At 45.2% G+C, this 26,253-nt stretch overlaps 1 protein-coding gene across 2 annotated transcripts in view; it reads right to left on the reverse strand.

Moving 5' to 3' along the window:
- Window positions 1-26,253, reverse strand: part of LIG3 (DNA ligase 3) — a 254,312-nt gene that overhangs the window by 96,967 nt on the left and 131,092 nt on the right. For both annotated transcript variants that reach the window (XM_086954719.1, XM_086954721.1), the window contains exons 14-17: window positions 21,831-21,954; window positions 15,441-15,583; window positions 2,826-2,900; window positions 251-397 (exon numbers count right to left, since the gene is read on the reverse strand). In XM_086954719.1, the coding sequence (XP_086810845.1) occupies window positions 251-397; window positions 2,826-2,900; window positions 15,441-15,583; window positions 21,831-21,954 (489 nt within the window). The remainder of the gene's footprint in view (window positions 1-250; window positions 398-2,825; window positions 2,901-15,440; window positions 15,584-21,830; window positions 21,955-26,253) is intronic.

The following is a 26,253-nucleotide window of genomic DNA, read 5'->3' on the forward strand; positions in this document are numbered from 1 at the left end:
AAAGAAACATAGTGGCATTAGTGCAATACTCTAAGTTGCTGCATATTTTGTGACAACGGTCTGTCAGAATTCATTATTATTTTTCAGTCATTCTACAGATTTCAATCACAATCCCATGCAGCTTGCAGCAAAGCATATGCATCTCTACTATCGCTTTGAGGCTTTTCTCCTGACTTATGTAAACACAGCTCAGCTCTCAGATGATGCTTGTTGGGGGTTTATTGCATGGTGTATATGAATACCATCTCACCTTCAACTGGTGCAGGTTAGTGGCTGTCTTCCAGTCCTTATCATCACGGAACCGGGTGCAACGAGGGAAGCGGATGGAGATCCCATCAGCAGTGTGTGCTTCTGATTTTGAGAACTCAGCTCCTGTGATCTCCCATACTGGTGCTTTCTAGAGAAAAATAAAGCAGAGGCTCCTACTAAAGTCCTATTCAGACAGGGCAAGTCATGAACAATGTTTGGATATAAAATGTTTTGAGCTTAGTTCTTCTCCCAAAGTCAATCAGCATTCTACCTTAGACTTGCCAACTAATGAGAACCAAGCAACAAATAATCTGCAACAATCAATGCAGACAGAAATGTTGGTAAACTTCTGGAACATTATAGCACCAAAAAAGAAGATAATATCAGTCTTCAGACGCCTCTTCAATTCAATTAAAATGTTTGTTAGACACTCCTGCCATGTGCCTTTTGTGCTACATCAAAAACAGTTAAGATATATCTAAGCATGTATAAAGACAACAGCAAGAGCCAAGCTAATAAAGGTCAATGAAATGTCCACTGATGAGTTATAAAAGTGGCCTTCAGCTACAGCAATCTTATGACTGCAATTAAGTCATGGGGATGACTTTCTGTAAGTAACAGGTCCTCTCAGCCAGATGACATAGTTGATGTAAGTGAAAGAAAATCTATATATACATATATATCAAGGGTTCGTATGTATAAGGGTGTAAGATGATAGCAAGTTATAGCCCTCTGTTCACCTGCAGGATAACTGCACATTAAAAATGTGAAACTTATTCAGGATATGCCTTCAAAAGAAAACTCGTCAAATGATCTATCCATTTCCACAAGGATAACAACTGTATACCATTTAGAACAGCCTTGAAGACCTTGGGGTTTCAATGCAAAGACGATTTAGAGGCAATGGAGGCTAAGTCGACTCATGTTGTGAACCACATAAAAGGTTAATAGAGACTGCACTGACAGATAATGCATCTATTTTAATCAATTCTTTGTTGAATGAAGCCTTAAAACTTTTGTTTTAAATGTTATGTATGTCAAGCACTGCAGTCCAGTTTCTTGTGCCACGCCATTCATTGTGGTGCTAGAATTCAGTGCCTGGAATACTGGAGGGTGTACCTCATTCATATTTTAGGATCTAACACTATTCCCTAGATTTAGTTAATAAACTAACAAATGACTGATTTATTGATGTCAATTTTCTGCACACAAAACCCAGACCTTGGAATGAACTCCCTAGAACCATTGCAATGAATACATACACGTACAGGAAGAATAAACACAACCACAAAGACATCAAGTGTACTAGCTTGAATGTACACTCATTCAGTAAAAAGAGGTTGCAATGACCTTAAAAGGTGCATCAAGAGGATGCCAGATGTAGCACGTGGCAGATGAGCTCCTCTAAAAAGTGACATTTGTTTCAGTGGGTGCAGCATGCAGCACTGGTCTCTTCTAAACAAGGGACCTATTTTTCTTACATGTTAGAGTGGGAATGATAAATGCAACTTTACTGAAGAGTGAAAAACTAGTATTCTCTAAAGAAGGTTTTTTTTTTTACATTTGAGACGTGATACGATCTTCTGTAATATTTGTGTCTGGATAAACCTAGTCATGTAATCCAGCTTTAGGTCCCATATCTTTGAACGTCTATTTCATATACCATTTCAATCACAAAAGAAGCCAAATCCTCACAACTGACACTACTCGTCTCAAAACCTCTCCTCCATCTTCAACCTCATTTTCAATATTATCATTTTCACAGTGCAGGTTCAGATGCAGTGGTTCAGCAAGGGAACTGCACAGGTAACAGTTCAGCCATGGGGCATAGGTTTTAAGCCACACCTGATGCACAACACTGCTTTCATGTAGGCAATTCCTTTCCCCAAAACATGTGCATTACATGCCCATAGCTTAGCTTATGAATGTACAAAGGGCTTATTTAATTTATGTCCCCTTCTCGCAGGGTCTCACAGTCATTTCAAAAACAGAACATAGGTATTGGCTCTCCAACTAACTGTGAATTTGTTTGGAACAGCAGGAGTGGCACCACTGGAAACATCCAGTAAAGAATGTATGGTTAACTTGAAACCACAGTGGAATAACACTGCTTGGCCACCATCTGAAACATGGTGTACTGCTTACCTGAAAGCCATGTGTCATTGCAATGCAAAGGATGCTCAAAGCAGGGATACAGCTGCAACAACCTCTCTAGTAGCAAAAGCCTCCAGTTGTAGGCCACGACCGTTTAATGTATTTTCAAGCATGATGCACACACATCTTTATTCATAAGAAGATGCAAGGAATGAAAATGCTACTCTGCAGAAGATAAGCCAAAGCATTATACGCACTGACAATGTATCTTCTTTGCAACAGGTTAAGTGCACGCCCTTTTGATCCAGTAGGAAGGGATCACAGGTAAAGCCTTAATACTGTTACTTTAATCTATGAACCCCAATCCATTTTTAAGTCCTCATGTGGTCAAAGATTACTACAGTGAATATACAGAGGATTTTAATGGTATATTAGACTACTAGATTACCTTTCAACACAGAACATTCCACTGTGTCATTTACCTTAGGGTCCCGGATGATGAAATCTGGATAGTAGTTTTTGTTGATTTTCAACCAAGAAGGTATTTTAGTTGGGTCCTACGAAAAAAGAAAATCGGATTGAATCACATGAAATCCAGCCTTGGAGTGGCAGTGGAGAGCCTGGGATTCTGGGGGGTAATGTAAAAACATGCAAGGAGACACCAGTAATGTAGACAACTGTTATACAACGGTCCAAAGTAATACATTGTCACCATGGGTAATCAAAAGCTCAATGGACTGTGCATAACCACACAAAGAACAAACACACACAAGGGTGCCACAACCACCTATGCTGCTTGCAGTAGTACCTCAACTTCTGGGATTTTAATAATCCCGGTAACATCTCCAGGGTAATCCTTCAAATCCTTAACAGACCAGTACTTAGGCATGAGCAAATATAGATAAAAATTCATAGAGACTCCCATCTACAGAACATTATAGCGAAACACAAACGTATTCAGAAGATGCAAACCAAGTCAATTGCATCTTTATGTTAACTGGCTTACATGTCTTTGTAAATTTGAAATCTAAACATTACAGTGATAAGGAGGCTCATTGAAGTCTATCTTTATTTCCAATGAGGTCACCTCAATAAAGTTGGCATTTGAGATTACACGCATAACAATGCTACTCTCACCACCATTTCTCCTGTAAATATGTTAAACTGTATTAAAACAAAACCTTGCGCATTTCACCTGCCACTGCATTTCCTTTGGAATAATGGGGAACTTTGCAGTAAAGGAGAACGTCATAACTCTGCTTTCAATGCAACAGTGGGGTTTAAGAGGACAATTCCCCATCTGACCCCCCAGCAGCTCAATGGGGTTCCACACGGAGGGTGAGTCTAACCCATGCTATGCAGAAGTTCTTAATAACATTAGCAGCTGACATTTTACAGTACACAATACAAAAGGTATAGTTTATTTTGGAACAGAAAACCGAGGACGATAAAATGAGGGTCAAAAACACAATTATCACTTGAGGATAAGAATTATTTGGAATAGCACCATACATTTTGTTAAAAAATATATAAAAATTGGGTAATAATAAGAACCAAAAAAGGCTCCTAAAATACATTTTTAGCTAAATCAAAAGCAATTCCAATTTTCAGAGGCAAAAGAAAAAACACTCAAGTTTATACGTATTAATTTGAAGTTTCTGGCATTCATTGAACACAGTTCAATCTCTCATTCATTTGGGTGGAAATAATGCAGAACTGCCACACCTTCCCAAATCTACTGTTCCTTCTTGTGGCCCACATGACTCTTTACAGGCGGCCCCCCAAAAAATGGACCATTATATCAAGCCCATCCTAAAACAATTCCACTGGTTTACGCTTGAGGCAAGTATCAACTTTAAGTTGGCATGCATAGCTGGTAAAATGATCCTTAACAGATTACCCTTTTAACTGAAGGAATAAGTGAAGCTCATGTGTTTGAAAACGAAACCCAAAGAAAAGAATACCCAAATACAAATAAGGGACAACATCTAAGCAAGCCTTCTCACACCTAGTCCTGAGGCTTTAGAACCCCATTCCCGGCTGTACAAGATGTAACCCAGAGCCATGTATCTTCTGACAAGATCTAAAATCACACTCTGTCAAACTATACTTCACTGAATGGCGATTAAAATTCTCTTTTTCTGCACAATTCCTTTATTGCTTTATTGCTTACCAAGAATGCATCCTATATCAGCCTTGATATCTCATAAGTAAAGTGATCTGCTGACCTACATCAAGGTCAGACCTAAATACATAGATATGGGTGCACACAAATGTGGCTTGAAACTAATGCTCCCCCCAAAGACCCACGAACACAAAACAGCGGGTGAGTTCCAATACCCACCAGGAATCCAGTAGCAACAGTCCAGTCGGAACATAATTGCAGTGAGACAAGATAAGGACCCAACTGGATCACAGTTTTCAAATGGGGCAGATGTAAAAGCAGCAAGCACCAGGGGTACTAGGGGTACCAAAACGTCAGGTGCACATATGTCTGAAAAGGGTGTCTCTAATCAAGAGTTCTCAACATGCCCTTCGTGCAAAAAGGAAAACAACTGTAAAACCCACCAATCAGTGCAGTCAAGCACATTGAGCTCCGTTCAACACCTGTCACTCATGTCAAAGATTGTGTAGTGTATACTGACACCCAACACACACGTATCCCACAAGGGAGGAGAAGGCAAGGGAGCCCACTCATTGAGTACTGAGGAGAATGTGGACAGGCGATCAGTGTGCAAATACCCCACAGTGGTGGAGGCAAAAAAGGCTTATAGACCTGAACAAACATTATACTGCTACAACCACACAGCCAGTCACCTCACTGCTTGCTGGGGGTGGAGATGCTCTTTAAGTGTTGTAGAAAGCTGGCTCTGGATATAGTGCACCAAAATTAGGTACAATGTGCAGAGAGGCAACCCCCAAAGGAATAATAGAGGCACAAATGACACCCCTAATGCTCTCTTCTGTGGTAGTGTGGGTAAGCAGTTAGGCAGATCAGAGGATAGTGCTAAGCATCACACATACAAAGGCAGTAAATGAGACACCCACTCAAAGAAATCCGACAAAAATGTATACAAATAACAAGCACTTTTATAAACATTTAGATACCAAGGTCATTGGAATCGGGTAAGTAGTTTTCAGCTATGAATTTTTTCAGTTCCCGAAAATAGACCGTGTTTTTCTGGATCGGCAATGCTATCCTATGAAGAAAAAACATGCATTGCATTCGGGCACTTGACAACCACTTACAGGACTGTTCATCAGCACTTAAGGGGAGTATGGGACAAGGCCCAAGGCCCCATCAACCTGTCACCTCTGGGAGTTCTGGGGCACCCGGGTGCAGAGGTGTGTCACGGCGTAAGGTGTCCCATTCACTTCAATGAGAGAACAGTCCAGTTACAAAGAGGCTGCAAGCTGGGACTGGGAGGCCAGTCTGGGGGAGACCCTTGAGATCCTCAGGCACACAGGGATACCCTTGATCCACTTCTACTCGGGATGTGGGGCTCGGTGCGGTGGTGTATTTTGGAATCAGATTCCAGTGCAGGAGTCTCTTGGATTAGAGGGGGCCTGCAGAAGAAGGCTGCAGGCAGTGACTGGAAGTCCAGTCTGGGCAAACGCAAGCATAGGATTAGCTCTTGTAGATCTGGGGAACCCTGTTGACACCCTCACCTCCCTTGGACTCTGGCGTACGGGTGCATAGGTGCTTTGAGGCATCGGGTGGCAACGGTCACAGACTCACATCTTGGTTTTTGCTTCAGCAGGAGGGATAAACAGAAAAGCTGGGACACTCACAATGTGAGTCCCACTCTCCCTGAAGTCCCTCGATGTGCAGGTCGGTATCCCTCGACGTTGGTGTCCTGTCTGGGAACAACAAGCCTTGGCTGCTGCAAGGGGTCCGGAACTCGGGTATTGATCCTGTGCGACTCCGGTATGCCCTGGTGTCCTCCCACTCGTGGGGAGACAGACCGGACATTCAGGATTGCATGGTCCTCTTCCTGGGGAGCTGCTGCATCCGGATGGCCGTAGATTGGCAACTCGGTGGACCGCACCTTGCGTCTTTGGTGCCAGCGGATGCAGGGGAGTAGCTTCTCTACTACAAGGGAGTTCCTTCAGGTAACGGGCAAAGCACTGGAAGCCCTATAGTTTCCCTGAACACTGCACACCAGCAGAAAGAGTCTGCTTCTCCAGCGATTGTTAGGGGCAGCAGTCAGGCTGGGAGGGTTGGCGCCAAATTAGTCTTTGCTCCTTGGTTTTCGTGGCAGGACCCTCTTTGTCCACTCTTTCTCTTGAACTGTCAAAATCTGTAGTCTCAGTATCAGAAGATCGCCTAAATAGTTCATTTAGGAGAGTGAGGGGTAGTAGCCAATGGGCTATTTAACCCAGGATCACTAAACACCCAAGACAACCACTTGCTGAGGGGAATTAGTATCACTCTGTGCTAGAATCTCTCATTTCAACGGGTGGCTTTACCTGTTGGGAGTTGTTGGTGCGAGTTACCAATCGATTTTGGGTTGGCCACCACATTTACAGGTACCACATTTGAGGTGCTTACAGTGGTTTATTAACCAGAACACCACTAATAGTGTAGATAGATTTGTTATTTTAGGCGCTGATGAATTGTCACTAGATCACCCTGACACATAGGCAAGAAACATGTCGACCACATGAAGGTGAGCGCAAGATCCTGACGCATTTTTTTCAGGAGTGCAGCACTTTTACTTTTTAGCCAGGTTGAAAGCCATATTCATTAAAAAAATTCTGTTTGGGACTTCTACCTGTTTTTACCCTTACATGGTCCATTGACCGTCACATAGCACATCTACACCTTTAGGTCCCTCACACCCAAGGCATTAAACGGCAAGGAACAAAATATCTCAGCCAAAGAGACCTCATAGGGAGCCCGTTAGGTATTGCAGCACCGACCTGACGAGGAGCAAGCCCCAAGATGAAGCATGACACCCAGCTGGCTGGGTGTGTGAGGGCCCTAATTCCGTAAGGAGGGATTCCCCCCCTTTCCCTCCACCTCTAAGGGATAATATTCCCTTTTTGGCTGACTTCACTTCGCCTGCCTTATTAGGAACTGCATACTCTTCTATTTCGACTTCGATTGGGCATGTATGCTGGCCCTCAACAAATCCCTCAGGCCCGCTTCTTGGTTTAATCTCAGCCTGGCAGTGCAACACGGTTCCTGCAGAGCTCATTTTCCCTCCTTGCCAAATGTTTCTAGAGAAAGGGGGTCGACTTCCTCTCCTGTGAGAGAAGCAAGATTTGCATTTCAAAGCCGGTAGGCTCTCTGAAGCCGCATGCCTTGGAATGCTAATTTACCAGCCTTTCTTGGGGAGGTGATAACACCTCTCCCCTGAGCAGGCATTGTTCTTGACCTCCTTAGAGCGAAGGCTCTCACCCTTGGGGGTCTGCGGCAGCAGGCTGGACTGAACAGCTAGCACACTAGAGGGATGATAGGTTTCAGGGGATACCCTATGGGTACATGCATTAATAAATAAATCCATGACTGCAATCAGTGTAGGTTTATTAATACGAGGTGTTTGATACCAAACACCATATGTTTCAGTGAAGCCATTATGTAGTGGGGGAACTCGTTTTTACCCGTGCCCAGTACATACCGTCAGATGGCTTCCCTGCTCACTTGCAGCATCTGAAAATAGAACTAGACATATCAGGGGATAATCTTCTCATGCAGATATGTCCTCACATAAAACATAATGCACCCTGCCTTAGGGTTCAAGGCCTGCTGTAGGGGTGACTTACATATATTAGATTCAGTGAGTTTGGCATGCCACACTGGTGTGTGACATGCTGTGTTTTCACTTATGGTTTGCACTATGTCACACTGCCTGCAATGGCAGTCTATGTGGAATTTGTATGAGAGTCCCTTAGGGTGGTATAAGATGAGCTAAAGCCTTTAGGGACCCCCTTTGGTACCCCTGCCCTATGTACCTGGAGTACCTTTTACTAGGGACTTACAGGGGTGAAAAGGTTCTTAGCCAATTGTGGCACAATTAGCCTTTACTTTGTTTTAGGGAAGGAGCACTGGCACTGAGGTCTGGATAGCAGGCCTCAATGTTCTGTTAGAGTCGAAAATCAGAACCTAGTAGCTAAAAAAGGGGCAAAAAGTGTAGGGCAACTGAAACAAAACGAATAATTTATTTTCTTTGTTGTTTTTTTTCGTAGCTCAGGTGGGCGTTGACGTCCCACCTTTTGGTGTATTTACGGTGACGTCGGCACGCTTCCTGCCGAAGCGCCCACTCTTGGGCGCCATCTTCGGATTCTTTTTTCTCGTGTTCATTCTGTTTCCGAAGGTATGGCAAAGTTCAACTAAGTCTTTCACCGCTTTAGCCTCTAAGGCTTCTTTTCCAAGTATTGTCTCTGTTCCAACCACCTTTTCCTCTCCAGCCTCATCTTTCTAGCGTAGGTGGGTGGGTTCGCTAGTGAACATAAAAATATAACAAAGGGTACTCCCAAATTTGATTTGATGTCTAGAGGAGGGAGAGAAGGCAACAACTATGAACAAATACCATTAACCTGACCTATTTGCTTTCAAAAAATTGAATGAATCTAGACATTTCACAAGGATGCAACACTTGAAAAGAGTATTTAGGCAAACATATTATTCTTTAATTTTCTATTTATTTTCATTTTTGTAGCTTGAGTTAAGAAAACATTTTTTTTAAATATAACTTTTTTTGATATTTTTTACATTACAGATTTGATATTTCAGTGCTAGGAATTCATTGTTTACAGTGCTAAACTTGGTATGAACCCCACATATAAACCATAAAGTGCTAGCAGTCTATCATTCATTCGACATCATTCGCACAGAAATCATACATACTCATACTAGTGACAAAGAACAGTAAAAACAACATGGGAAGGCAATACAACTGAGAGTCACAATGCATCTTTGCAACTATATGTTCATACCTCTGTCTTGATGATACACAGTTTGTAAATTGCTAATTTATTTGTTTCTTTTTCCTTTTTATCCCTTTGTACGTGGATCTCAGGTGTATAGGGCCCTATACACCTGAGATCCACGTACAAAGGGATAAATGTATGTATGATTTCAATTTTTTGAAAGCAAATAGGTCAGGTTAGAGGTATTTGTTCATAGTGGGTTCGCTAGTGAATCCAGAAACATCTTCAAGCTGCAAAACTACACCGACAGGTAATAAACTGTTCGTTTTGCAGCGTAAATCTTTCTGGATTCACTATGCTGTGCATAGTCTTTGTAGCGGTTTCTCGTGTTTGTGGCCGCTGGGTGGAAGATGAGCGTTGGTTATTGAATATGTGTTGAAGCACCTTTTGTCCGACTTGTGCTTCCTTGTTCATCTGAATATCCACACAGTAGTGCTTTGTGAACGTGTGCACCGAAGCCCATGTTGCTGCCAGGCACATGTCCTGAATGGATGTGTTAGCTAGGAAAGCTATTGTTGCTACCTTTTTCCTGGTAGAGTGGGCACGTGTCCCCTCTGTTAGTTCCTGTCCTGCCCGTTCGTGGCAGAACTGTATTGTTTGGGCGATCCATCGCACAATTGTTCCTTTAGTTACTGGTTTCCCCATGAAACTGTTAGCGAAGGACACAAAGAACTGCTTTGTTTTCCTGTGTTCCTTCGTTCTTTCAATGTAGTGCATGACTGCCTTTCTGGCGTCTAGGGTGTGCAGTGCCCTTTCAGTGCTTGTGGCGGGTTTCTGGAAGAAACTTAGTATTTGTATAGTCTGGTTCATGTGGAACCTAGACACCACCTTTGGCATGAAGTGTGGGTCCATCCTCATCACCACCCTATCATTATGTATCTGGATGTAGGGTTCTTGTAGCGTTAGCGCCTGTAGTTCGCTCACTCTGCGCAGTGAGGTGATTGCTACTAGGAAAGCGGTTTTCATGGTCAGCATTTGTAGGGAGGCCTTGTGGATTAGCTCGAAAAGCTCTTTCATCAGTTCCGTTAGGACTAGGTTAAGGTTCTATGCAGGTGGCGGCACCCTCTTTGGTGGTGTGATCCTCTTTGCTTCCTCAAGGAACCTCTTGACGACCTGTGACGTGAAGAAACTCTTGCATGTTTCTCCTCTTGTGTAAGCGACTATCGCTGCCAAGTGAACTCTTAATGAGGATGAGCTCAGATTCTTGTCGAGCAGGTGCGTGAGGTACTTTAGCACCGTTGAGTCCTTCTGCATCTTATTGTGCAGCTTTTCCCTACTGCACCACAGTGTGAATCTCTTCCATTTTGATATGTAGCACTTCCGTGTGCTGGGCTTTCGTGCCTCCCGAAGAACCCTCAAGGTGCTTTCTGGCAGTCTCAGATGCACAAAATCTATGTCCTCAGGAGCCACACTACTAGGCTCAGGCTCTCTGGCTCCGGGTGCAGCACCTCTCCGTTTTGCATGGAGACTAGGTCTTTCCTTCTCCCGAATCTGTGGGGTGCACTCTGCGTCATCTCCATGATCTGTGAGTACCAGGTCTGCCTGGCCCACTGCGGTGCCGAGTACCCTGTGCATCAGCGGTATCGGGGAAAAAGCGTAAGCAAATGTCCTGGACCAGTCTATCCATAGGGCATTCCCCAGGGAGCCCGCCCCGAGCTGCCTGGATGCGTAGTTTCGGGCATTTTGCATTCTGGTGTGTTGCAAATAGGTCCACCGATGGTGTTCCCCACCTGTCGAACAGCCTCCTTATCTCTTGTGCATTGAGCTCCCACTCGTGGGATGCCGATGTCTGTCTGCTGAGCCAATCTATCTCTACATTGTCCTTCCCTGGTAGATGTATGGCTAGCAGGTCTATCTTGAGTGGGATGGCCCATCTCCATATTTCCTGCGCTAGCTTCGAAAGCGGGGCTGATAGCGTCCCACCCTGCTTGTTAATGTAGAACATCGCTGTTGTGTTGTCTGTCTGGATCAACACTCTCTGGTTGTACAGTTTTATCTGGAAGGCCTTTATCGCGAGGAAAACTGTCTTCAACTCCAGGTAATGGATGTGTCTGACCGCATCTGCTGGTGCCCACAGACCCCTCACTCGGAGTTCCTCCATGTGAGTGCCCCAACCCTTCTGGGATGCGTCTGTGGTGATGGTCACTGTTGGCGTTGGTGGCGTCAGAGGCTTTCCCCTTGTATATTCCCCATGTTCCACCATGCCATCTCTTTCTGCACGAAGTGCGTTACAACCACTAGATCCTCTCAACGACCGGTAACTTGTGACCATTGCTCTTGTAGCCATTCCTGTCAAGGTCTCATGTGTAGCCGTACATTTGGCACTAGCTGTATGCATGATGCCATCATGCCCATGATTTTGCTTGCCGTCCTCACTGTCCAAGCTTGCCCCTTCTGGTAGAGCTGCGCCTCCTTCACCAGCGCTATTGTTCTCTTCTCGCTGGGGAACACCTAGCTTTGTAAGGTGTCGATCTGAGCTCCCAGGAAGATTTTTATTTGTTCTGGTTCCATTGAGGATTTCCCCCAGTGGATGGAGAATCCCAGGTTCATCAGCGTGTTTGTCTCTCTGTGCAAGCTGCTTGCACGTTCTGTATGAGCTTGATTTTATTTGCCTGTCGTCCAGGTAAGGTTATACGTGTATTCCTTCTCTTCGTAGGTGTGCTGCGACTGTAGCGAGGCACTTTGTGAAGACCCTTGGTGTCGTTTTGAGGCCGAACGCCAGTGTTGTGAACTGGTAGTGGTCTTTGTCGATGACTAATCTGAGCAGATGCTTGTGCTCTCTGTTCATTGGGATGTGCAGGTAGGCGTCCTTGCGGTCTATGGTGACCATGAAGTCCCCGCCTTGCAATTCGGGTTGTACCTCTTTCAGGGAGGTCATATTGAATGTTTGCGTCCTTATGAATTTGTTTAAGAACCTTAGATCCAGAATGGGTCTCTTTGTTTCGTCTACCTTTGGTACCAGGAAGTATGTTGAGTACAAGCCCCTGTTACTTTCTCTGTAAGGTAATGGTGTTATGGCCTGCTTTTGTAGGAGCTCTTTTGCTTCCTCTTGGAGGAGCTCTAGCTCTTTTCGTGCTAGCGCCCTTCTTTTTGGCTTTCTGTTTGTTGGTTTCCCTCCAAACTCTATGCAGTACCCGAACTGTATGATGTTGAGTACCCATTTGTCTGAGGTTATTCTCTTCCACTCCTGGAAGAAGTGCTTTAGTCTTCCTCCCACTGGTCTTACATGCTCGCAGGTGTTTACTTCGTGCGACTCCTGTCTGTGGTATTTGTGATCCACCCTGGGAGTTTTTGCTTGGGTAGGCACATGGAGCTTGCTTAAGTCACTTAGAGGGGGGGTGTTGACCCGCTCTCTTATTCTGAACACGTCCATTCCCTCTCCCGCGAAAGGACTGGCCTCTTGGCTGGTACTGCCAGGACTGCTTCTGTTGCCACTGCTGTGTCTGTGTGTCGACCTGGTGGGCTTGTAGGAACGCCAGGTGCGATGACGCTTGGCTTGGGTTTCGTCGGGATCAAGTAGTTCTTCATCCTGGCGTCGAATTCTTTCTTCCGGTGCAGGATGTTCTCCATCTTGGCCTCAAGCCGTCTCTTCTTTTTTTCCATTTGGGCAGCGTGGTCTGTGTCGAATGGTTCGGCCGGTCTTTTTGGCGGATAGCTCGGCGCCGAGCCGACCTTCGGCATCGAAGGTTTCGGTGCCGAGCTGGCTTTCGGGTCCTTTACGGTGCCAAAGTGCTCTTTGGGTCTTTTCCCTCGATGTCGAACGTTCCTTTTCGGGGACGTTTTTCGGCGTCTTTTGCTGTTCTCCAGCTCTTGGCGCCAGGGAGTCCTTCTCAGAGGATCCGCTGGGCCTGGGTGTAGCCGCGGACGCCGAAGCTTTCGGCGTCCGCGCTTTCAAGGATTTGCCCTCGTTTTTTTGAGAGTCAGGGTCTCTTGGGGTTTTAGGGGACGTGGAGTCTCCTACCTTCTTAGGAGTCTTTGTGTTATCGATCTCTACGACTGTGTAGCCGTTGTCTTCACCGACGACGTTGTACTCTTCGTCTGATGAGAGCCCCAAGTCTCGAAGGGACGGTGGCTGGCCCTTGCCCTGCATGCTGGCGTTGGCTATCCTCTGCCTCGCTCGAACTCAAAGAGTCTTCGGCGTAAAGGCAGAGCAGGCGTTGCAGTCCTTGCTCTCGTGGTCGACCGGCAGGCAAATGTTGCAAACCGGGTGCTGGTCCTTCTGTGCATACTTGTGGTGGCAGTTACGGCAGAATTTGACAGGAGTGTTGTCCATCTCTTGCGTTCAGGGGGCCCCCTGAGCGTGCATTCTCCGATGGACGTCGAAGTTCTTGAAGTTCTTCTTCTCCTTAGTCGTCCTCTTCGATGATGTAGTCTCCTGTAGTCTTTCCAATATCTTTTCGTCTAAAATGTGTATTTTTCTTCTTACTACAAAAATGTCTGGAGCCCTTTCGGGAACGATCCAGACCCAACCGCGGAAAAAAGAATCTGAAGATGGCGCCCAAGAGTGCCGACGTCACCGGAAATACACCAAAAGGTGGGACATAGACGGCCACCTGGGCTACGAAAAAAAAAAAAACCAACAAAGAAAAGACTACGATTCCGGACCCAACCACCAGACCGCGGAATAATGCACAGCATAGTGAATCCAGAAAGTTTCACACTGCAAAAGACCAGTTTTCTACAGGCGTACCTAATGTCACATGAGCTCTGGCTGGTTTAAGAAGCTCTTGTTGAATGGGGTGTAACTCCAAATGCAAGACAGACATGGCATTACAAAGTCACACAAAGTACATCTCCCCCAGCACCCACTTCTGCAATCTATATGCATTCTCTATACAAAACAATAAAGTAAACAAACCTATAAATCAAGGTTATATCTGCTGGGGGAAATAGCAGCAACTACCTGTAAACAGAAACCACCCTCAAGTATGATCGATGACCTACCTCTTAACGCTCATACGCTCCAGCTGACCTGCACGCTGGTATCGTTTTGATCTCCTGCCTCCTTTCAGTTTCTAGCGCTGCATTGACAAGTAATTCCCCATCCTTCTTCAAGCGCCTTGAGACCCTCTGGGTATGTAGCGCGCTATATAAATTTATTGACTTGACTTGACCTTATGAAATAGGTTTTCACAACAATATTTACTACAACATATTTTTCTAACCAAAGAGATGTGTGAAGGGGGCCCAAAGTGAATCTCTTGCACTTATTTGTGCATTATCAAGTAGATCTACACAATGGAATGGAATGCACCATGGCTATTTCGTTTTAGTAAAAAAATTGTTTTAACAGCAGACACTTTTCAACGTGAGTAGTGTTAGAGGAGCATTCCCCAAAAAGGCCCTTTCTTTTGACACCACAAGTATAGCTCTGCAACCAAAGGGGAAAAGGAATATAAAAGAACACATGATTTTTACAATGTAATATAGCTAAGGCTTTGAAGTTAAATCTGATGCTGGGTTAGAAGACTACAGAACAGTACAGATGAGTGGTGCATTTCCACAGTAACAACTACGGAATGTATACGATGAGCATCACTTTCATCTTTCCCCAATGGCCTGACTTGTCGCTTTGCCACTCCATGAAAAGAAAGGCATCCACCCCATTGATGTGTTCTTCTACCATGGATTAGGTTTGTAAGGTGGAGTGAGAGAGCACATACAACCCGATTCACTTGACCTGTTGACCTACAGGCTCATATATCTAAAAATAGATGTTTGGCGAGTTCTGTTTCGATCTGCACATAAGAATGACGATCAGGGAGTTTGCGAGCTCATATTCTTCAGTGTAGCATAGAACTGAAAAAACACGACAAATAGCCTGTACGTTCCAGACTAACTTTATATTACGTTATAACAGGGCTCAGTTTAAGATTTTAGTTTCCAGCCGGTTACTAAAGTAACTGTCTATGTAAACACCTTTATTGTTGCAAAGAGCACTGAAACTACATCTGTTTGAAGCCCAAAAAAGGGGAGGTGGGCAGAGTATTTCACCCAACCTCTGAATGACAAACTGCATTTCCCCGGTACACTATAAGCAGGAAAGGTAAAACCCCAACTTTCATTCAGTAGCCAGCTCTCCCACAAATCTCCCAGCCCTGAAGGGGTGTTTCAGGCAGGTTTAAGAGTAGTCAGCAGACATAGCAATGTCCACATCTCACCTTACTGATCTTTATCACGTCCAGCTCATTCTGAAGTCGGGCCAAGCAGGCGTCGTCATATCCCCCAGAACACTTTGTGACAGTACACCACTTCTGGGAATCCGGGTCATAACAGCCCATAAGGAAAACAGACATCATGCCACCTGCAGCAAGGAGAAGAGGCATTCACATCTATTATAGAGCAAGCTAGGGGGGCGGGGAAGGGGTATCTTCGGGGGGACTTGCACTGCACACACATTGCACAAGAAGTCAGTCAGTAATAAGACTTGACACCGCAACACGCTAGTGCATGCTGACTTTGGTGTGTGGGGACAGAATTTAATGAAAAATACAACTATTAGGTGATAAGAAATAGTTTCTTACCTGTCGGTGAAGTTTTGCAGCTTGAAGATCTTTCTGTATTCACTATGCTGTGCATTATTCCGCGGTCTAGTGGTTGGGTCCGGAATCGTAGTCTTTTCTTTCTTTTTTTTTTTTTTCGTAGCCCAGGTGGGGCGTCGACGTCCCACCTTTTGGTGTACTTCCTGTGTCGTCGGCACGCTTCCTGCGGAAGCTCCCACCTGTGGACGCCATCTTCGGATTCTTTTTTCTTGTTTTTGTGTTCTGTTTGTGAATCCTTTGGCAATGTTCTCTATTTCTTTTTCAAGTAAGTGATTTCTCCGCTTTGTTCTTTAAGGTGTCTGTTTCTATATTGTCCTTGTATTACTATCTTCTTTTCCTGCCTCATCTTTCTAGCGGAGGTGGGTGGGTTCGCTAGTGAATCCAGAAAGATCTTTAAGCTGCAAAACTACACCGACAGGTAAGAAACTATTAGTTTTGCAGCGTGAATCTTTCTGGATTCACTATGCTGTGCATAGACTTTGTTGCGGTTTGTTATGTTTGTGGCGGCTGGGTGGAAGATGAGCGTTGATGGTTGAATATATGTTGAAGCACCTTCTGTCCTACTTGTGCTTCCTTGTTCAGTTGTATATCCACACAGTAGTGCTTAGTGAACGTGTGCACTGAAGCCATGTTGCCGCCAGGCATATGTCTTGAATGGGTGTGTTAGCCAGGAAGGCTATTGTTGCTCCTTTTTTCCTGGTAGAGTGGGCTCGTGCCCCTTCTGCTAGTTCTTGGCCTGCCTGTCTGTGGCAGAATTGTATAGTTTGTGCGATCCATCGTGCGATGGTTCACTTTGTTACTGGTCTACCCAGGAAACTGCTTGCGATGGACACAAAGAACTGCTTTGTTCTCCTGTGCTCCTTGGTTCTTTTTATGTAGTGCATTACTGCTCTTCTAGTGTCCAGAGTGTGCAGTGCCCTCTCTGCGCTTGTGGCCGGTTTCTGAAAGAAGCTTGGTATTTGTACCATTTGCTTGATGTGGAACCTTGACACCACCTTTGGCATAAAGTGTGGGTCCGTTCTCATCATCACCCTATCATTGTGTATATTGAAGTAGGGTTCATGTAGCGTTAGCGCCTGTAGTTCGCTCACCCTGCATAGCGAGGGGATTGCCACCAGGAAGGCTGTTTTCATAGTCGGCATTTGTAGGGAGGCCTTATGAATGGGTTCAAAGTGCGCTTTCATGAGCTCTGTTAGGACTAAATTAGGGTTCCATGACGGTAGCGGCATCCTCTTTGGTGGTGAGATCCTCTTTGCCCCCTCCAGGAATCTCTTCACTATCTGTGATGTAAAGAAGCTCTTCCCTGTTTCTTCTCTTGTGTAGGCTACTATCGCTGCTAGGTGTACTCTTAGCGAGGATGAACTTAGTTTTGCTTTCAGCAGGTGCGTGAGATATCTCAGCACCGTTGATTTCCTTGTTATCTTCTTGTGTAGCTTCTTCTTGCTGCACCATTGTGTGAACTTCTTCCATTTTGCCACATAGCACCTTCGTGTGCTAGGTCTCCTTGCCTCTCGCAGCACCCGCAGGGTGCTCTCAGTTAGCATTAGGTGTGCAAACTCTACGTCTTCAGGAGCCATGCTGCTAGGCTGAGGCTCTCTGGCTCTGGGTGAAGTAATTCTCCGTTTTGCATGGAGAGTAAGTCTTTCCTTTTCCCGAACTTGTGGGGTGCACCCTGTGCCATTTCCATTATCTGTGAGTACCAGGTCTGCCTCGCCCACTGGGGTGCCACCAGGATCAGTGCCATGTAGCTGGTTATGCACTTGTTGAGTACTCTGTGTATCAGTGGTATCGAGGAAAAAGTGTAGGCAAATGTTTTCGACCAGCTTATCCATAGGGCACTCCTCTGGGATCGCTCCTCTGGTTGCCTGGATGCGAAGTGTCGGCATTTTGCATTCTGGTGTGTTGCAAATAGGCCTATTGTCGGTGTTCCCCACCTCCTGAATAGCTTTTGCGTTTCCTGTGCATTGAGCTCCCACATGTGGGATGCTGAAGTCCGTCTGCTGAGCCAGTCTGCTTCCACATTGTCCTTCCCTGGTAGGTGTATGGCTAGCAGGTCTATTTTGAGTGGAATGGACCATCTCCATATTTCCTGCGCTAGGTTTGACAGTGCAACAGATTGTGTTCCTCCCTGTTTGTTGATGTAGAACATCGTTGTCATGTTCTCTGTTTGTATCAACACTCTCTGGTTGTACAGTTTTTTCTGGAATGCCTTTAGGGCAAGGAACACAGTCTTCAGTTCCAGGTAGTTGATGTGTCTGACCGCATCCGCTGGAGTCCACAGACCCCTCACCTTGAGTTTGTTCATGTGTGCTCCCCAGCCCATCTGATGCGTCTGTGGTGATGGTCACTGTTGGGCTTGGTGGTGTTAAGGGCTTCCCCTTTGTTATATTCTCCCTGTTCCACCATGTAATCTCCTCCTGCACTGCGTGCGTTTCAACCACTAGATCTTCCCAACTTCCTGTGGCCTGTGACCATTGCTGTTGCAGCCATTCCTGGAATGGTCTCATGTGGAGCCGTATATTGGGGATCAGGTGTATGCAGGACGCCATCATCCCCATGATTTTGCTTGCTGTCCTCAATGTCAGAGCTCATCCCTTCCGGTAGTGGGGTGTCTCCATCAGCAGGGCCAGTGTTCTCTTGTCGCTGGGGAACACCTTGCTCTGAATGGTGTGGATCTGTGCTCCTAGGAAGATCTTCACTTGCTCTGGTTCCATTGAGGATTTTCCCAGTGTATGGAGAATCCTAGGTCTGTCAGGGTCTCTGTGAGCCGCTGTGCGTGTTCCTTGCATGTCCTGTGTGAACTTGCTTTTATTAGCCAGTCGTCGAGGTAAGGGTATACGTGAATCACTTCTCTGCGAGGCATTTTGTGAACACCCTTGGTGCAGACTTTAGTCCGAAGGCTAGGGCTGTGAACTGGTAGTGTTCTTTGTTGATAGTAAATCTTAGTAGATGTTTGTGCTGCCTGTTCATGGGGATGTGCAGGTAGGCATCTTTGAGGTCTGTGGTGGACATGAAGTCTCCGTCCCTTATCTGAGGAATGACCTCTTGTAGGGATGTCATTTTTAACTTTTGTGTCTTTATGTATTTGTTTAGGAACCTTAGGTCCAGGATGGGTCTTAGCGTTTCGTCCACTTTTGGAACTAGGAAATAGTTTGAGTACACTCCCTAGTTCCTTTCTCTGAATGGAACTGGTTCGATTGCTTCCTTCCGGAGGAGTTCTTGTGATTCCTCTAGGAGTAGCGCTAGTTCTTTTCCTGAATGTGCCTTCCTTTTCGGTTTTCTGCTTGGCGGTTTCTTTTCCAGCTCTATGCAGTAACCGGACTGTATGACGTTGAGTATTCATTTGTCTGTAGTTATCTTCTTCCACTCCTGGAAGAAGTGTCTTAGTCTGCCTTCCACTGGTGTTACATGTTCGTCGATGTTTGGTCCGTGTAACTATCCCTTATTGGTCTTGTTGTGCTCCACCCTCGGAGGGGTCGTGTGGGTGGGAAGGTTTTGCGTGACGGAGTCACTTAGAGGTGGGCTATTGGCCCGCTCTTTTTGCATGCCCTCGTCCATTCGCCCTCCCGCAAAAGGACTGGCACAGAGGCTGGTACTGCCAGGTTTGCTTTTGCTGCCCCTGCTGGGATTGGTTGTCGCCCTGGTGCACCTGCTGGAATGTCTGGTGCGACGTTCCCGGCTGGTTTCCTCCCCTTCCGTTTGGTCTCCGTGTCGGGGTACCCCTTCTCATCCCTCTGAATTGTAAGGCCCCCATGGACCTTGCTGTTTCATTTTATTTCTTGAGCTGGGTGAGTTTCTCATTCACTGGTGCCCCGAACAGTGTCTCTCCATTGAAGTTTTGCACTTCTGGCTTGAACCCTGAGATCCTAAACCAGGCCTGCCTTCTTTCTGTGATTCCTATCATCATATGTCTGCTGGATGGGTTAGCCCCATCCAAGGCTGTTTTCAGACAAGCATTTGCTATATTTTCCCCTTCTTCCACCAGATGTGCTGCCCTTTGCTGGTATTCCTCTGGGGGGTGCTTGAGCAGTTGCCCCATTTTGTCCCAATGTTGTTACTGGTGTCTGTTCAGTAGGGCATTTGAGTTTGCAATGTGCCAGTGTACTGCTGCATTTCTCTCTATTTTTCTCCCAGTCAGGTCCATTCTCCTGCTTTCTTTGACTGGTGGTGAGCCTGATGTCGGAGGGATGTTAGCCCTTTTTCTGGCAGTCGCCGCAATAATGGAGTCCGCTGTGACGGATCCCTTGATGTAGGGAGGATCCTGAGAAGAGTATTTGTATTTTTTCTCAGTTCTCGGTGTCACAGACCTGCAGGTGGCCGGGTCCTTGAACGCCTCCCTCCCTTGGTCCATGACACTCGGAAGCATGGGGAGGAACTGACTCTTTGTTTGAGTGGGGAGCAGGGTCTTCAAAAGGAAACATGCCTTAGGCTTTTCCTCTTCCAACTTGACTCCATAGGCCGCTGCCGCGTTCTTGATGACCATGTTATAGGCCCCAATATCATCTGGTGGAGAGAGCCTCGAAGGATAAGTCTCCGTGGGCTCTTCCGGATTTTCGGAGACGATGTCCTGCCATTCCAGGTCTTGTGTCATCGAGGATGCCGAGCCGATATTCGTTCGCTGGTCATTGTCGCCTTCTTCTTCATAGTATAAGCCCTCTTCATCGAGGTGTTTCTAGGGCTCGGGAGTTTTCGGCAGCTCTTCGGCATCAAACTCCTCTTCTATTTCGACGATCGTCGTCGGCGCCTTCGACGGACTCGTGAACCTCTTCATTTTCTCATCGAACTCTTTCTTCCTTTGCAGGATGTACTCCGTTTCGGCCTCGAGCCTTCTCTTTTTTCTCTCCATCTCGACGACATGCTCGGCGTCGAGCGTTTCGGCCGATCTCTTCGACTTAGTCGTCGACGTCGAAGCGACCTTCGGGCCCTTCTCCTTCGAAGTAGAGCGGTCCTTTTCGGGGACAAGCTTCAACGACCTTGGCTTTTCGCCGGTCTTCGCCGCCTGGGAGTCCTTCTCGAAGGATCCGCTGGGGTTTTTGTCCTTGGATGCAGCTGCGGCCGTCGAGGTTTTCGGCACCAGTGCTCCTTTCGGGGACTTCGACTCTGTTTTTCGAGAGTCTGTTGGGGGTTTAGGGGTCAACGTCTCTCCTACCTCTTTTGGTGCCTTCTTATCGGTCTCTACAACCGTGTAGTCATCTGGTCCCTCGGCGAGGTTGTCCTCTTCGTCGATGGAGAGGCCCAGGTCCCGAAGCGACAGAGGTTGGCCTTTGCCTTGGATGTTGTAGTTGGCTCTCCTCGGTCTCTCTCTAACCCTGAGTGTCTTTGGGGTGAAGGTGGAGCAGTCATTGCAATCCTTGCTCTCGTGGTCGACCAGTAAGCAGAGGTTGCAGACCGGCTGCTGGTCCTTCTGCGTGTATTTGTGGTGGCAGTTACGGCAGAATTTAAAGGGTGTTTTGTCCATTTCTGCGCTCAAGGGGCCCCCTGTGTGCGTATTCTCCATTGGACGTCGAAGATCTCGAAGTTCTGCTCCTTCTTCGTCGTCCCGTCTTGGTGAGCTTGTTCTTCTGTTTCTTCTCCAATCTTTTCTGTGCAAGTTTTGCTTTTTTTCTCTTCTTTTCTCCAAAAAACTCTGGAGCCTCTCGGTGACGATCCAGACCCAACGGCGGAAAAAATAATCTGAAGATGGCGCACAAAGGTGGGAGCTTCCCGACGTCACGGGAAGTACACCAAAAAGAAAGAAAAGACTACGATTCCGGACCCAACCACTAGACCGCGGAATAATGCACAGCATAGTGAATCCAGAAGGATTCATGCTGCAAAACAGCCCCGGTAATTCTTTAGGATGAAAACTCAGTTTAGAACACACACAGCAATCTCAGGCGTGCATTGGCTTATACCCACCTGGTGGTTTTGGTATGGCAGAGGTGGTTTATTGCTGCCTAGCCATCCGAGTCAAGTTATGACTTGGGTTTCAAGCAACAGATTATTATTCACATAAGCATGTACACCCACCTTTACTGCCTTGTCCGTAAAATGCTCCTAGAACTGAAAGATCAGCGGTGTCTGCCATGGCACCCTCATTCAAGTAATCCTTCTTCACCTTCAACCAATGACGCTTCCCTGGTTCGTAGGTACCCTATAAATAAGGAGTGAAAAAGTGCAAAGTAAGAAAAGTGTCCTAATGTTGCAAACATATTTATCCCATCTAATTGTGCTGGCTGGAATTATCCATTAATTGATACCTAAAAGCCTAAGCAAACATACCTACACCTTTCTTCCTATATCAGTAGCCCTGAAGAGATCTCTCTTATTAGCAGGGCCACCTTCACTTTCATCTCTACTACTGGTATCTTGGTAATAGTCTCAGTGTAGGAAGCTGGCTCTCTATACAGTGCACTAAAACAAGTACACTGTGTAGTGTGTCCAGGCCACCCTTATTGGTTTACAGAGTTTTCTTCAAAAATCCCAAGTGCTCTATTTTGTGGTACTGTGGTTGAGCAACTTAGGGTAATCAAAGGGGAGTGTTGAGCTTTAATTGTATACACACAGTCAAAAATTGCGACCCGCACTTAATAAAGAAATCTGAAATCAATTTATAAAAATAACACAGATTTGTATATTATTTTAGGCACCAAGATCTTCTTGATCAGGTAACTACTTTTCAACTTTTAATTGCAATGAACTTTTACAAAAGTACTCATATTAAACAATGAAGAATGTCTTTAGTAATAATCTAGATGGTCACCTCTCAAACTGCATGTTTTTATGTCTCACAGACGACATGATTTCTCATGTAAAGTTTGTTTCCAGCTCTATGTTGTGTACTGTAGGCTCATATTGTATTGAGCAGAAATGCCTATGTAAATATGTTACGGAATTTAGAAAGACTATTTAGTACATGCGATGTACTCATGAGAGCATATTGAATTAAGGGACTGCTTTGTTGAAATTAAATTAGGATTAATGTGCTCACTTCCCTATCATTTCGGTTCCTCTTGATCTTCATACTGTGGAATCCCTATTCTAGTAGATCTAACAGGCTCCCAGCCACGTTTTTCTATGATCATTTCACTATCTTATGACGATTTTTTTGTATGTGTAACCATCATTCTTGACGATACTTACGTGAAATATAATTAACTTCCAATGATGTACTGTTGGCTATTAGATCTCATCGAAATGCTTATACAAACTCGCTTCAGTATATGCCATATACTCACGTTAGCATTGTGAATTAAGTGATTGCCTTGTGTGAAATTGTTCAAGGAATGTAAAGCTTAATTATTTTCTCTTTTAATTTGGGGTCTCCTTGCACTTAATATTTAGGGCTTATAATTTATTTCCATCTTTCAGGCTGCCAGACTCTTTTCTCTATGTCCTTTTTTGTTCAAATATGTTACTTTTCTGTCTACTTGTAACTATGTTTGTCGACTGCACTTGTGTACCATTGCGTTCACCATCAACTATGAACACATCAGTATAAAATGAAAACACAACTATACCATGTCATACAACCAATTTGGAAGTACGAGGTCACACACTTATCACCTCGATTTGGGTAGGGGCTGTTCTTTTAACAGATATTGCTCCAATAACTTTGGTTGCTGGGTTACTTATAGGCTATTTTGGTAAGGGTTTCAACAGTATACCCTTCAAAGATGGCGTCCATTTCGGGCAGTTTTTACAATGGCCTTTATGTCCATCATTGACTCTTACTCCACATTTAAAATGATAAACTTGGGCTGACGGACTCACGCTTCGGGACACACATGCCGTGCCGGTTACTCTAGTACGTTTATATTCTAGACTATATGGCTACTTTGACAGTTTTTGTTTTTAAAAAAAAACTTTTAACAAGCTAGCAACTTTCTGATAACGTTTTTTCCCTCAGCTCTAAGTATACCCATGGCTTATGATGGTCCTGCATTACTAAACGCTGGTTTGTGCATCCACCGACCCAGGGATGTGCCTTTTGAAACTGCCCTTTAAATTAAATGTACTATAACATTGGTATAATTTTTTCGATATGCAGTGTCCTGATGGTAGGCATAAGGGTACATTTATTTGATGGTCGGTCATCTTAGTTACGCGGTTTGACTATTCAATTGTTAGATTGCCACACATGTACATTCTGTATGCTACTGTTTCATGATTTGGCTTTCATTTTACGTGATTATTTTCTCTATTCCTTTCTCTTCTACAGTACTTTTTTTTATTATTATGGACTCACCCTGATCCTCCGAACAGGGCATTACTTTGAGTTTTGGGCACTTGTAGGTATGTAGCCTCTAACATACGTCCTTTAATCTGCATTGATTGCTTGCAGCCACAAACGCATTGATTCCTTTATATTCGTGTCCACTTACGCTTTTTCTTCCTCTGAAAGTTCCCTTTTACTGTGCCGGGCCCTCTTGTTCCCCATTGACTGTTCGGTTTTTGTTACTTTGTTCAGGTATCTTTTTTACGAAGGTTTTTTGGTTATTGCGCATGAGACACTGACTGGGAGACATGTTCACGATGACTCAAATCACAATTGACATATTTACCTCTCACGTTTATTAATTTCTTCTTATCAGTTTCTGTTCCTGCCTCTTTCACATATTCCTTTTCTCTTCTTTCACTTTTGAACATGTGTTATCACGGGTTTGGGAATCTATGGAGTTCTTTACTTTAGCACCTAAAACTATTGGGTGAGTACCACAATGATATATAATTTTTGGGTCTCAAGGTGACTTGTCATATGTAGCTATGGTCCTTTGAAGTACACTCTATTCGTCTTGTATAATGACATGCTGCTTCCAACAACATAACTATCTTGGCACAAAAAGCACGCAGGTAACACTCTATGTACCTCCATTACTGAACAATATGCTGGTGTATGTTCTTATTGAACTTACAGCCTTGAAAAAGTTGTCTAAGACGAAACACGCCAGCTGTTTTCCTATGCAGAGAACGCAAAAGCAAACCATACTGGATCAGGACTTCCATCAATAAAAGCAGACCTGTCCAATAGCAGACCATCAAAATACTTTTTGTAGTGCTCTGGAAGTTTGTTTACAATTGCGTTATGTGAATGAGGTTCACTTCTTCTAGTATGTTATTCACCATCAGGGTAGCATAGTGTTCAGCCTATAGAGTACACATGACTTGCAATCATTCTTACATAGCCTGTGTACCGAGAAGTGTGGAACATTATACCACTGCTACAAAGCTTCTCTGACTTTTCAAGATAGGTTTTCTGCATTTAAAGAGACAATACTATAGTCGCAGTAATGTTAACCTATGGGGAAAACATACAATGCACAGAACCATTTGCAAAATACATACAGGACTGTTCTTCAGGACTTAAGGTAAGTAGGGGATGTAGGAAGCTGGCTCTCTATGTAGTGCACCAAAACGAGGTACACTGTGCAGACAGTCCAGGCAACGCTTATTAGTTTACAGAGGTACATATAATAATCCAAAATTCTCTTTTTTCTGGTAGTATGGGCAAGAGGCTTAGGCTTATCAGAGGATAGTGTTAAGCAATATATTGCACACATTAAATTAGTAAACAAGTCACACACTCTTTATTGAAATCCAACACCAATTTACAAAAACAACACAGATTTTATATGAATTTGGACACCAGGATCATCGTATTAGGTAAGTACTTTTAGAGTTAACAGTTTTAAAGTCACAATAAAGTACACTTACGGTGGTCTTCAAGCAGTAATGTTATCCTGTTGGAAATAAACAACTACTGCAAAGGGTCACTTAGCAACGATTTACAGGACTGTTCTCCTGAACTTAAGGTGCGCATTCCAAGGCAGCGCCAACATGTCACCTCAGACTATACTGGGGCATCCAGGTGAAGAGGTGCGTCTTGGCGTCAAGTGCCCTGAGCACTTCGATGGGAAATGGTCCTTTGGAAACGAGGCTGCAAGCAGGGCTGGTGTGGGGGGGGGGGGGGGGGGGGGGGGGGGGGGGCAGTCTGTCAGAACTCAAAGGGCGGGCTCTGGTCTTGAGGGTCTTGGGCATGCAGGGACACTGTCGGTCCCCTCTAACTTTGAGAGGGGGGGCTCGTGTGCAGTGGGGCTTTATCCTGAGGGGTCACCCTGCTGAAGACTTTTGCAGTTCTCAATCCCTGAAGAAAGAGCCTGCAGGTGGCAACTGGGTGACCAGTCTGGCCAAAACCAAGGGTGGGCTCTGCTTTTGAGGGTCTCAGGACCCAGTTGGCACTGACATCTCCTTAAGACTCTTGCAGTGGGGCTCATGTGCACGGGTGCTTTGAGGCATTGGGCTGAGGCAGTCAGAGACTCACTCTGTGTCTTGGTGGCCTGGTTAAGAGGGGGACCGGGACAGCAGGGCCACTCTCAGTTCTCTGATGCCCCTCTGCGGTAGGTCTATTTTTGTGCTGTAGGAGTCCGTATTGGACCACCAACAAGCCTTAGTT

Source organism: Lissotriton vulgaris, chromosome 2_1 (assembly GCF_964263255.1).
Source record: "Lissotriton vulgaris chromosome 2_1, aLisVul1.2, whole genome shotgun sequence".
NCBI classification, from domain to species: Eukaryota; Metazoa; Chordata; class Amphibia; order Caudata; family Salamandridae; genus Lissotriton; species Lissotriton vulgaris.